Source organism: Pempheris klunzingeri, chromosome 7, assembly GCF_042242105.1.
Source record: "Pempheris klunzingeri isolate RE-2024b chromosome 7, fPemKlu1.hap1, whole genome shotgun sequence".
In the NCBI taxonomy this organism is placed as follows: domain Eukaryota; kingdom Metazoa; phylum Chordata; class Actinopteri; order Acropomatiformes; family Pempheridae; genus Pempheris; species Pempheris klunzingeri.
Genome location: NC_092018.1, coordinates 3,711,035 through 3,725,491, shown reverse-complemented (window position 1 = coordinate 3,725,491; position 14,457 = coordinate 3,711,035). Strand labels below are relative to the sequence as shown.

Here is a 14,457-nt window from a genome sequence, read left to right as displayed (position 1 = left end):
GTTTCCATGTTTGTTTTTCATCATGATTCACAAATCCAAACCTGTGCAAAACTGCAATTAGTCAAGAAAATAGAATTTATACCTTTAGTTTCAATATTTTGTGCATTGTTTCACAATTATTGCAAACAAGTCACTCACCTCAGCAGCGTTCAGTCTGCAGAATCAAATAAAAAACAAACATCAGAGTTTTAATCTCACACATGAAGCTGCAGCCACTTTATTTCTTAACATCAGGACGACACAGTGCGTCTTCAGCTCATGTCTGGTCAGCCGGCGTCTCCACCTTCACCTTCCTGACGTAGTTGTCTTTGAGGCTCTTCAGGTGTTTGGTTCGGTTCTCCAGGCGGACCAGCCACTCCCCCCTCAGCCTGAAAACACACACACACACACACACACAAAGGTTTTAGAGGAACACAGTAGACGGTCGGCCGCTTGTTCCGCAGCCTGCAGAGACGAAGCAGGTGAGTGAAGGGAGACGGGGGTTCGATCCCCAGCTCCTGGGGTGAATGATGTGTGAATGAGGATGTGATGTAAAAGCCTTTTGAGTAGTCGAAATGACTACAAAGGTGCTTCTAGACCATTTACCACTTATCATTAAGGGTCACAGGGTCACTGGGCGAGAGGCGGCGAACACCCTGGAGTGCGTGGCAGCCGATCACAGGGTCGCCACTTAGAGACGGACAACCAGAGTCACCAGTCAACTGTGGGAGGAAGCTGAAGAAAACCAATGCAAACTCCACACAGAAGGATTCAAGGCTCGAACCAGGAACCTTCTGCCAAACCAGCGCACAAAAAAAACATAAATCTCATAAAAGCAGACGAGCTGCATCCAACCAGATTAACTACCAGCACGTTTCCACCGGGCAGGTCGACACAAACACCAGCACAACTGGTGCAAGTGACACGAACACGAGTTCAAAATATGATAAATACTAAATTGAATCACAGACCCCCCCACTGTGGCCCGGTGAGGTCATATTTGGTGTTAAATGTGCTGCTGTGGTGTCCAGCAGGCAGATCTGGTGTCTTGGTGACAGCTGGAGTGTTATCGCCGTCACATCAGCGTTTCCCCTTCACCATCAGTCCAGCACACACACACACACACACACACACACATCAGTGTCACTGTGTTATAGTGTGTGTGTGTGTGTGTGTAAAATGTAAACGTGAAGAGACAGAAAGACAAAGGAATAGTGTACGTGAGTAAATGTGTGTGTGTGTGTGTGTGTGTGTGTGTGTGTGTGTAACCTAACCCTCACTGTCAGCTGTCCTCACCGTCGCTTCACCACCTTCCTGTCGAGTTTTCTGGATTATTCCATTTGTTCTCTCAGCTGCTGATAATCCTCCTGACCTCAGCAGAGACAGACAGACAGACAGACAGACAGAGAGACAGAGAGAGAGAGAGACAGACACAGAGAGACAGAGAGACAGACAGACACAGAGAGACAGAGAGACAGATAGACAGACAGTCTGCTCCTCTGCTCAGTGTTCATGCTGCCTTCAGTGTCTCTCTGATCATCATCACTGGGTCTTTATGCAGCTTGTTGTCGACTGAACAAAGAAGAAACTGTGCTTCACTCTCTGCTCACAAACATGTCGCCCAGCCGTCACCTGTAACCTGATAAAATCTTTATTTACGTCGTCTCCCAGAATCATAATTCCTGGTTAATGACGGCAGCTGTTGAAATTTAAAATGAGCGATCACAGAGAAAGTAACTCCTCCTGCTCCATCTTTCTGTAAACACGCCATTTAGATTTGGCTCCCTTTGTGATGTCATAAGGGGATGTGCTGATCATGTGACCTCCTCCAGCCCCGCAGCAGGCCGACTGTCCCCAAACATGGTTTTTACATTAAATCATGTAAACCTGCTCTTGTAGGACCTCAAAATACAAGTCGAGCTCGAAAATTGAGCAGAATATGGGACCTTTCATCCTGTCCGAATTAGGTTTAAAACATTTAATCAATTATCAAAGCCGTTGTATTGATTAATTGATTGCAGATCCACTAATTGTAGCAGCTCACTGAGAAAAGAGAGAGTAAAAATGTATGTTTGGTCCCAGCTTGAAGTGGAAACTTTCCCTTCCACGTTAGCCGATTAAGTCCTAATGTTATTATTTAGAGTTGAATATCTTCTAATTTCGGCCTCGGAGTATCTGAGCTTTCTGTCTGCGTGTCAGCCGGCCGCCATCCGTCATCGCTCTGTGATTATCACCTCCACTCTCCACAACACGTTTTTCCAGCCTCCAGCCGGGTCACACATAACATACACAATTAGCGGGGACTAGAGCCGGGGTTAGAGGCGACGGAGGGGCACATAGCTGCGGGGTTGGGGGGTACGCGGTAATAGATAGCTGGAGGATTAGAGGATACATGGTATTGATAGGCAGGGGATTATGGGTTCAGTGTAATGGATAGCAGGGGGATTAGGTGTGTTGGGCTGAAGAGGTGGTGTGAGGTTAAGGGGGATAGAGGAGGAGAGGACTGGAGTTAGGAGGGATAGGGCTAATAGCTGGTGTAACGCTAAGAGGTGAAGGTTTAATAGGAGGATCTATACCGTACGCCACAACATCCCATTATAATGTGATGACGGAGAACCGGCCTGCCGATAACTTCACTGTCACGCTGTGGCTTATCAACGTTTCCACAATGCAGATCAAAGTCTCACTGCACACACACAAGAAAAGGGTCAGCGGTTCTTATAGAACATCTCATCTGTTTACAAGAACCTGTTAAACTCCTATATGGTTCTTCGGAGTTTAGTTTAGTTGGATAAAGGTTTTCATTTTAAAAAGTTGTGATGCAGCACCTTTGAGGGGAGGTTCTATAGAGCATTTCAAGCCAAAGAAACACTTTTAGTGCTTTTTAGGACCATTTTTGTTTATTGTGTGGTGATAATCTATATGAACCATATCAAAAGTGACTGTATAAACATATTTTATTGACTACAGAAGCACCTTTTACTGACTTCATTATGTTTTGATGTATATTTTTATATTTATTGGCTCTATGTGAGGGACATTATTGCAAAATGAACTCTGACAGGATGATGCAGGACTCCCAACGCGAAGCGGAGGTCAAATCGTCTCATATCAAATCATCCTGAAGGAGTTCGTTTTGCAATAATGACACCGCTTATTTCACAGCTTCGTACTAAATAAACCAACAGCTTGACAGAAAATAAAATACTGACTTAAAAGCAATGTTATTGATTTAGAAATGGTTTTCTTGCTTTCCGCTATCAGACCTGCGTCTTAATTGACCAATCAGAATCAAGTATTCAACAAAGCCGTGTAATGAATATACATACATGTATTCACTGCTGTCATACCTCATTATCTCATATTCTGTTTTTACATTGATTTATAGATCTTTATTTTATATTTTCATATGTCTTTAAATACATCTGTAATGGGGAATTTCACACAGGTGCAACCGGAGTGACAATAAACATCAGAGGCAGAGCGGGTCATCCATCGATCAAAAGGTCGCTGGGTCGATCCCCGGCTGCTATGAGTCAGCGTGTCACAGTGTCCTTGAGCAAGACACTGAACCCCAACTTGCTACTGAAACAGCTTCAGTGTGTGAATGTGCGAGAAAGCAGAGTCTCCTCCAACTGAGATTCCTCCTGAACGAATGATGTGTGAACGGGTGAATGAGGATGTGATGTAAAAGCGCTTTGAGTCGTCGAAATGACCATTTATTATGAAATTAGTGAACATTAACAGTTGTCACACGACGTCTCTGTACTTTACAGAGTACATTTTCATGGTAAAGGATGTTTGGCAGAGAAAAGATAATTGTAAAGAATGTCTGACCACACACTGTGTGACGGCAGTTAAAACATCTGCGGATTATAAAACTCTGGACTATTGATGGTCACTTATTTTTTGTCAGTTTACAGGGTGAGATGAGCTCAGGTTACAGTCTGGCTGATGTTTCCTCTTATTAGTGATCATCATCACTGAGACCTTTAACAACCAGACTGTCTGCGAGGGTCGAGTGTGTGTGTGTGAGTGTGTGTGTGTGTGTGTGTGTGTGTGTTTGTCCTGGTATGTCCTCCAGCTCGCTGAGAGATGAGAGGCCGTTTGTAATGAGAGCATCTGTTTTTAGATGTGTCTATTTGCCAGACGGTCACATGTCCTCCACAACTGCGACCACATTCGCTCTGAGTTTGGTCACAGAGGCATTCAAAGTTCGCCGTCTTCAGGTAAAAAAAATAAAACTTTACCCAGAATAGAGTCTCCCTCTGAGCCTGGGAGGTAAACTTATAGGTGTGGGCCTGGTGGGTTTCCATCAGGAGGGGGTGTAATCCCAACAGAACCAGTTCATACGACATGAGATGTGATGCATTGTTCAAATGGGAAATAAAGACAAGGGCCGTCTCTCTCACCTCCACAACAGCGGCCCAATCACAGAGTAAAACAGGTGTGACTGGTGAATTGAATTGGTTTTGGAAAACCACCATCGATCCACCCGTCAGACAAGCACTCGGTCAGACCGTCGTGCTGGAGGAGTTTACTGTCCAGTCAAGGCTTCAATCCAGTCACACTGGATTGGACTGAATATTGATGAGGCCACTCATTAAACACGCCGGACTGTCTGGCAAAATACGGTGAACTTGGCTTAACTTTTACTGGAGCACAACACAACGTCATCCAAACATGGTTCTTAGAGAACACTAGAACACTGTAATGTGGACTCGTCTTCCACTTCCTGCTTGTTTCACACCAGCTTCTCCTTTTCTGTCTCTGAGGAGTTTTTTCAGTCCAGCAGGAGTTTTAAACACAAACATCACATCTGAGTTTTTTTACTCTTTTAAATCAGAGTTGGACATTCAGACTGGTTGTGTGTGTAACAGTATGAGTGTAAATGTGTGTGTCTAACAGTGTGTGTGTGTGTGTGTGTGTGTGTGTGTGTGTAAAAATTTGTGTGTAACTGTGTGTCTGTGACAGTGTGTATGTAAGTGTGTATGTGTAGCAGTGTGTGTCTAACAGTGTGTGTAATAGTGTGTATAGCTGTGTGTGTAACAGTGTGTGTGTGTAACATTGTGTATCTAACAGTGTGTGTGTAACAGTGTGCCCAACAGTGTGTGTGTAACATTGTGTCTAAAAGTGTGTCTAACAGTGTGTGTAACAGTGTGTATAGCTGTGTGTGTAACAGTGTGTGTGTGTGTAACATTGTGTGTCTAAAAGTGTGTGTAACAGTGTGTGTAGCTGTGTGTGTATAGCTGTGTGTGTGCGTGTAGCTGTGTGTGTAACAGTGTGTGTAACCGTGTGTTGTTTCTTACTTCCTCAGCTTGCTGCTCTTCATCCTCTGCTCCTCGCTCTCAGCATACTGACAATCACTGTTAATCCTCTTCTCCCAGAACGTCTTGATGTGCAGTCTGTCATGGATCAGAGCCAGATTCATCTGCAGCAACAAAACACTAATCAACACTGAACTTGTTGCACTGCACCTTTAACCTACACCCTCCAGGCCACTGACCGCAGCCTGGAGGAGTCAGAGACAACCAGCAGTGGAACAAGTACTGAGAACTTTTCCTTATTAAGTACATCTATTATTGGACTTTTATTCCTGAGATAAGGATCCTCTGAATGATAGATTTGGTAGTTTCATCTAAAACATGATCATATTTATAAAAGCTTTATGTGAAATGTAACTAAAGCTGTCAGATAAATGTAGTGACGTTAAAAGAACATTATTTCCCTCTTAAATGTAAAACCTTTAGGATCTTTTGTTGGACTTTTTAAGGGTTCAATCAATATCCCAAACTTTCTATCGCCTTAAATTAATAATCCTGCAGAATCACCATGATATGAAGCTAATTCAACAACCTAAATCTAAAACTCAGTCTAGTGTAGATTAAACTTGCACGTACTTATCATCAAAAAGTAGTTTCACCATATAAAAATCATTACTAAACACAATATAAATATTAGGCAACATTAGAAAAAATAAACTATTACAGCATAAAAAGGAAAAAGTAATATGAAATATTCAAGTACAGTAAAAGTAGCTCAACGTTTCTACTTAAGAATGTTAAATTTCCACCAAATGGCGAAAACACTTTCTTCTGTTGGTGTTAACTTGCACTTTATATCAAAACTCATCAGCAAGTATTAAGATCTTGTACTTCAGCACGAAAATACTCCATTACATTTAAAATGACAGCATTCAAAACTTAAATAAGAGTGCAGATAAACCGCTGATACTAATGCTGTTACTATAATACTGTTACATTATGATTAAAGATGGTCGTATAACACTTCTAACGAACTATAAATGAATGACATTTATCCAGAAGGTTTCATGTGCTGAATAATAATCCTATGAATGTACCATTTAATCCATCCGACCATATTAACTGTGCACAGCTGCTGCAGACGTGTTTCCAGCACTCTGATCATTTACTTCAGTGAAATAATAATACGACAGTGTGGAAATACTCTGTTATAATAATAAATATATATAATATAGAATATTTATATATAGAAATATTCTTAAAGTACCAAAAAAGTGAAATACTGCCTCTTATTTTGCAGCTGGTAAATGATTTTATCTGCTGCTTCGTTGCTTGTGAATTTTAACTAAGATGTCAGAAAGGTATTAGATTTATTATTTATTTATTTTATATCATTAATCTGACTCTGCAAAGTAACTTCAGTTATCAAATGAATATAAAGAAGGTAAAAAGTGTATTATTTCCCTCTGAGATGGTATAAAATAGCAGAAATGTTGATATAATATAAAAGTACTTGAGTAAATGTCATTAGTTACTTTACACCTCTGGTAAAACACATCTAATGAATAAAGGACTAATATTTTTAATTAATTTGATGCTTAAAATGCTGTTATTGAGGTATAAAGAAGCCAGTGACTATACGTGAGAGCAGCAGATAAATAAATCTGTTCTTCACTGAATCTGATTCTAATAAACGACCTGAAAAGTTAAAACATCATTTGACGACAAACTGGTGAAATATTAAACAACAAAAACAAACCTTTGTTCAGAGCTTCAGCTGAGCGTCCGCCAGCCTCACTGGGTGGATGGTGTGTGTGTGTGTGTGTGTGTGTGTGTGTGTGTGTAAGTGTGTGTGTATATGTGTGTGTAAGTGTGTGTGTGTATATGTGTGTGTGTGTGTGTGTGTGTGTGTCAGATCCCCCTCCCTGCAGAAATAAATGTTTTACATGTGAAGCAGCTTGTAAACCAGGATATGAAACCTCTCTCTCTCTCTCCCTCTGTGTCTCTCTCTCTCTCTCTCTCTCTCTCTCTCCCTCCCACCCAGTGAATTTACTGTACTGGTATCTGGGGTTTAACTGGGATTTAACCGATCTGCAGGGACACTCGGGGGGGTGAGAGACGGACATGAACAGAGAGCGAGTGAGAAACAGAGGATGGTGATGGAGGGAGAGCTCTGATGAATGAAAGAACATATTTATAGACGGCAGCCGGAGACGAGCTTTAGACCATTTACTTCAGTAACAGCAAAAAGTACAAAAGTACTGGCATCAAAATGCACTTTAAGTATATGAAGTAAAAGATATATATATAATATTTAATCAATAATAACACATCAACATATACCAGCATCAGCATCATTTATTTGTTGATATATTTATAAAAATGATAGTATTCATGTTTGTTTATGTTTTAGGAACAAAAGATCCCATGTGGAATTAAATCCTGCAGAATTAAAAACATTCCCATCAGCCTCGGCTGTACTTTGTGTTTACTGCTAATTAGCTAATGTTAGCATGCTAACCAAGATGGTGAACATTGTAAACGTCACACAGGCTAAACATCAACATGATTAGCACATCAATGTTAGCATTTAGCTGAAAGCAGGGCTGTGTCTAAGTGCGGCCTCTGTCAGGGCTCGTATTAGCTAGTAAACACGATTTAGCGTCGACACACAGAAGCTAACGTTAGCTAGCATAGTGTCAGCTAGCTGTATAACACACTCCCACAACGCCATTTTGATTTATAAATGTACGTTTCATACATGTATGTTACATGAACGTTATTCCTGCCACAGGCTGCCAAGCTGCTCTTTTAGTTAGTGTCAGACAATAAACGGTTAAATGTCACAGGGAGCTAAAGGCAACGGTGAAACAAACAAGAGTCTGACCGCAGTTTGTAGCTTCATGACGCAGCTTCCACTGACAGATGTAGTCGCTCATAGCGAGACCACGATCTTCAGCCGCAGCCGACTCAGGTGACATCACTCGAGTCAGACCTCACACAGCGTCACCCTGGAGACGCTAACGGTTTAAGGCCTCTAGAGGTAAATACAGTGGACGATGTAGTAAACAGGGAGTGAATCCAGCCATTTCATTTACCTGCACATTAGATGGTGACGTCTTATACGCACCTGAGTGTTCACCTAAACAATGAGCTCTTATCTTATCTTACCTTACCTTACCTTACCATATCTTATCTTATCTTATCTTATCTTACCTTACCTTACCTTACCTTACCATATCTTATCTTATCTTATCTTATCTTATCTTACCTTATCTTACCTTACCATATCTTATCTTATCTTATCTTATCTTACCTTACCTTACCTTACCTTACCATATCTTATCTTATCTTATCTTATCTTATCTTACCTTATCTTACCTTACCTTACCATATCTTATCTTATCTTATCTTACCTTACCTTACCATATCTTATCTTATCTTATCTTATCTTATCTTACCTTATCTTACCTTACCTTACCATATCTTATCTTATCTTATCTTATCTTACCTTACCATATCTTATCTTATCTTATCTTATCTTACCTTATCTTATCTTATCTTATCTTATCTTATCTTATCTTATCTTACCTTACCTTACCATATCTTATCTTATCTTATCTTATCTTATCTTACCTTATCTTATCTTATCTTATCTTATCTTATCTTATCTTATCTTACCTTACCTTACCTTACCTTACCATATCTTACCATATCTTATCTTATCTTATCTTACCTTACCTTACCTTACCTTACCATATCTTATCTTACCTTATCTTATCTTATCTTATCTTATCTTATCTTATCTTACCTTACCATATCTTACCATATCTTATCTTATCTTATCTTACCTTACCTTACCTTACCATATCTTATCTTATCTTATCTTATCTTATCTTATCTTATCTTATCTTACCTTATCTTATCTTATCTTACCTTACCTTACCATATCTTATCTTATCTTATCTTATCTTATCTTATCTTACCTTACCTTACCTTACCATATCTTATCTTATCTTATCTTATCTTACCTTACCTTACCTTACCATATCTTATCTTATCTTACCTTACCTTATCTTACCTTACCATATCTTATCTTACTTTACCTTATCTTACCATATCTTATCTTATCTTATCTTACCTTACCTTACCTTACCATATCTTATCTTATCTTACCTTATCTTATCTTACCTTACCTTACCTTACCATATCTTATCTTATCTTATCTTACCTTATCTTATCTTATCTTATCTTATCTTATCTTATCTTATCTTACCTTACCTTACCATATCTTATCTTATCTTATCTTATCTTATCTTACCTTACCTTACCTTACCATATCTTATCTTATCTTATCTTACCTTACCTTACCATATCTTATCTTATCTTATCTTACCTTATCTTATCTTATCTTATCTTATCTTATCTTATCTTATCTTATCTTACCTTACCTTACCATATCTTATCTTATCTTATCTTATCTTACCTTACCTTACCATATCTTATCTTATCTTATCTTATCTTACCTTACCTTACCTTACCATATCTTATCTTACCTTACCTTACCTTACCTTACCTTACCATATCTTATCTTATCTTACCTTATCTTATCTTACCTTATCTTACCTTATCTGACCTTACCTTATCTTATCTTACCTTACCCTATCTTATCTTACCTTACCATATCTTATCTTATCTTATCTTACCTTATCTTATCTTACCTTACCTTACCTTACCCTATCTTATCTTACCTTACCATATCTTATCTTATCTTATCTTATCTTACCTTATCTTATCTTATCTTACTTTACCTCTGCTGTCATTTCGGACCCCGTCACCGCCTCCTGACCTGCAGTAGCCCCTGTTCCTGCCATCTCCATCACCTGACGGCCCCACCCACCTGCTCACCTGCTCCCCATTCCCTCATCACCCCTGCATATAAATATTTATATATATAGAACTAATTTCCACTCATCCCCTGCCAGACTGCCTGTGTGGTATCTGAGCCCCCGTTTGCTGGAACCTGCTCGCTTTTCTCTTGTGAAGCTGCTCAGTGGTGCATGAAGCCAACAAAGTTTGACTTCAAGGGTTTAGAAGTACCCTCATCTTCAAGTTAGCCAGCTAGCCCTCCGCTAACTTGAATGGATATAAAATTATGTAATTATGGGGGCTCCTCCTTGACTTTCTAAATGTTATCGGACTGAATGGAAAAAAGTCTTTTTGACATCACATGACGGACGCCGGTGTTGTAAAGACACGGTTTGACCACTTCAAAGCCTGTTTCACTTCCTGGAGGCTTGTTTTCTCCACTTTTCTCCTGTTTCCTGTTTCCCACTCAGCTAATTCTGTGCAGATTTATGCTGCCTACAAATGTAACTTGTGAGCTTGTGGACGTATAAACAGACCTGGATACAGAGTTCCTATTAAAGTTGCTCAGTCAAAGTCAAAAATGTCTGATTTCTCAGACATAAAGTTTCTGATCTTCTGCACTGTTGGGCCCACAGAGTGTTCACACTTCCTGTTAGCCCTCCTGGAGCACTTCCTGGAGGCTTGGCTCGAGTGGTCACGTCGTAAGAACCTGCCTCGCACCCACCTGTCAGAGGTCTGGGTGCATTGTGGGTAATGTAGGCATCAGGTTATCAGGTTTCTTTCTTCTTATTTCTTTTTTGCCCCTGCCTATGTTGCTGCTGTAACATGTAAATTTCCCCCTATGGGGGATCAATAAAGTAAAAGTCAAAGTCTAAGGTTTTGACAAAGAAGAAGAATATACGGAATAAAAGAGCTGATGTCTCTGGTTCTGCTGCAGCAGTTTAGATGCTTTTTGTGCTCATAGAGTCTGACAGTGTCACAGATCAGATTAAATCAGGCAGAGTGAGCTGAGCTTTAACACTGAACTCAGTGCAGCGTCTCGGCTGGAGGCTGCTGAAGCTCGTTAAAGTTTACAGAAACCACAAAACGAGCTGAGGACACGACACCGACGGCAGAACCCTCAACACTCATATTTAAAAGACCTCACTGTTGGTTTTTATATGGTTTAGGTCGTTAACTGCAAATAATGTACCTGTAATACGACTTTTAATCCATCTATCGATGTCTAGATTTAATTTCTATGAAACTCAGCCAGAAGAGAGCTGAAAAGTTAAGTTTGTGTTTAATTTAATCTCCGTCGACGGAACAGTTTCAGCTCAAAGTCCATTTGGTAGCTGTTCAGGACCTTTCAGTCATGTCACATGATCACATGATCATCATCAGAGATGATGGACGTCTCCATCTGTTGATGAAGATCATGTGATTTAATTAAAGAAATGAGTTATCAGATGTCAATCATCTTAGACACACACACACACACACACACACACACACACACACTCTGTCATCACTCTGACAGCTGTCACATCCTGAGTCATTAAAGAAAATAACACACACACGTGTTTGAATCGTTCTGTGTGTGTGTGTGTGTGTGTTAGTACATTTACTCAACACTATGCAGGAAAACTGACCCGGGCATGTATACAATGATGTCATGTCAATTCACAACTCTCAATGTGTGTGTGTGTGTGTGTGTGTTGTAGACACATATATCCTGTAGACCATGAAGGCACGCTACGTGTGTAGAAACAGAAAGTGATCTTCTCTTACAATGATGTCATTCAGGACACATTTTATGAGTGTGTGTGTGTGTGTGTGTGTGTGTGTGAGGGAGAGAGTGTGTGTCTTTTGGGTGATAACACATGTTTGACATTTCAACCCTCTCGGGGCGTGATATGATGCTGTCCCAGGGTGTTAAATACACACACACACACACACACCGTCTGTTGTACTAATATAAACAGCTGTCTGTTATAATTCCAGCATCACATGGCTGCTGCTTTATGAACCAACAGGAAGTCGTCTTCTTCTCTTCCTCTGAGAGTTCAGATCGATTTGATGATCAGAGATCACACAGACTGTGGGTCCCTGCAGTGAGGCAGAAAATGTACAAATGAGGGGAAATCATCTGATTTAACAGAAGTAATGGATGTTAGCACTGTTATCAGGGTAAAAAAAGACTTTTAAATGATTAGAGCATCACAACACATCTCACCGGCACTTATTAAATAATACAAAAACAGAAAATATAAAAAATAGGAAATTAAAAGAAAATACATGGAGCTACAGACAGCAGCTTAGCTTAGCTTAGCATAAAGACTGGAAACAGAGGGAAACTGCTAGCCTGGTTCTGTCAAAAAGGAAACTAAATCCACCCCCAGCTCCTCTAAAGCTCATTGATTAAGAAGCCAATCACTCTGATCAGTCTGTGTGTGTTCGTCTGGGTTTGACTCCATAAATTTTCCTAAAACATCAAAAACACATTAAAATCCTGCTTTTGTATGACTGACGAGGAACAATAATGTAATGATAGAAACATTTTTAGTACTTAAAGAACATCTTCCTCATTATTCTCACACACTTTTACTTAACTTTTCTTACTTTGCTTTTGTTTGATGTGTTTTTACAGCCTGGTTTTAAAGTGATTTTTTCTTTAATAAGGGATCTGAATACTTCCTCCATCACATTTTATACTCTGCATGTTTACAGACTGCGTGTGTGTGTGTGTGTGTGTATGTGTGTGTGTGTGTGTGTGTGTGCAGCAGCGCTCTCGTGTGGAGGATCAGCAGACCTACAGCAGGCTGCTGCTGCTGCCCTTTGACCTGCAGACCAGGACTAAAGAAGCTGACTGACGACGTGATGCTGCTCTTATGGACTTTGTTTTTGAATAATCTTACACAAAAGTGAAGAATTTGACATTTATAAGTACCAAACTTTTCAAACAGTGGTGGAAAATAAAATGGATAAAACGTTGTTACTGTATCTGTAATTTTCAGTAACACAAGTGTTGTGTTATTCTACATTATCTGTGACTTTAAAAGATAAAGTAACGAGAGGAATCGGTAGAAGGTTCAACATTCAGTATATTAAGGAGGGGAGCTGCTGCCTCACAGTGGAGGAAAATAACAATGTGCATTTACTCAAATGCTGCATTTAAGTACTATTTTGACTTGAATTCTACTAGTAAGAGAGTATTTCTACACTGTGATATTAGTACTTTAAATACAAGAGTTTCTTCTTTCACCACTTGTGTTACAGGGAAATACTTTCAAAATAAAATTAATATGACAATTACTCACTAATTAGCTCCAGAAATGATTATAATCTGTAACGTGTCCATCAAAATCACATAAAGACACCATTTAAAATAAAGATTTTATGTATATGATGACCAAATTCCACATAATAATATTGAATCTTTTATCAGAACACCAATATTATATTGATTTATTCATTTATCTTAGTTTCCAGTGTGAATCTGTTTGACCAGAGATCTGGATTTTAAAAGAATTACTGCGTAAAAACTCTGAAAACTGATATATTTTAGAAGAAAAGCTGCAGTGTGTGTGTGTAAACTGCTGCTGGAGTTAAATAGCAGCTACTGTTTGTCGTACTGTAGTACAGACGGAGGTTTAACATACCGTCAGTATGTGAGCATGTATTTAAAGAAGGTGACACACGTGTTGTAAATATCTGCATAAATGTCACGCAGACGGATATTTTTAGATGAAACACAACACAAACGGTGTCGCTCACAGCTGTTTGGATACTTTTTGTACTTGAAACAAATATTTCATGACATTTGTGACCTTGAAACCTAAAACAATGAAATTATTATAATTTTGATATATATATATATATAATGTAATTAATATATTATATATAATTTAAAGTTTTAAAGTAGTCAAACCATCTGAACTGTTGGTATTATTCAACCGCACAATAATCTATAAGCTTAGTATAAACACTATAATAGAAAATCTATAAATTCAAGTTTCACTTTCAGAAACAGATATTGTGTTTTGGGGTCTTTACCTCCAGTCCAGGTAATACAGCCCAAATATCACAAATGTTCCTCAAATGGCTCCACAATCTGTAGAAAATACGACTCAGAGCCTCAATTCAGATTAAGAAAATTTCCCAGAAGAATGAACTTTAACAGAAAAAGGGATCTCCGTCAGTAGCCACAGTTTATATGTTGTTTTAAATGAGTTTTACACAAAAAAAAGAACATTATGTGAGTGCTCCAGATGAATGGGTCAATGTGAGGGATGTCATGTGACACACACAGCAGGGATCACATCTCTGCCGATAAAAATAGCATGTCGTGTCACACACACACACA

At 39.2% G+C, this 14,457-nt stretch overlaps 1 protein-coding gene across 1 annotated transcript; it reads right to left on the bottom strand.

Annotated features, from left to right (window-relative positions):
* Positions 1–201: 201 nt before the first annotated feature.
* On the bottom strand, positions 202–7,135 carry LOC139204470 (protein FAM240B). Its single transcript, XM_070834504.1, has 3 exons — positions 7,003–7,135; positions 5,289–5,410; positions 202–368 (listed from the first exon to the last, which is right to left on the bottom strand). Exons 2-3 carry the CDS (start codon positions 5,408–5,410, stop codon positions 257–259), a joined length of 234 nt encoding a protein of 77 aa, XP_070690605.1. The 5' UTR covers positions 7,003–7,135; the 3' UTR covers positions 202–256.
* Between the last annotated feature and the right edge of the window lie 7,322 nt (positions 7,136–14,457).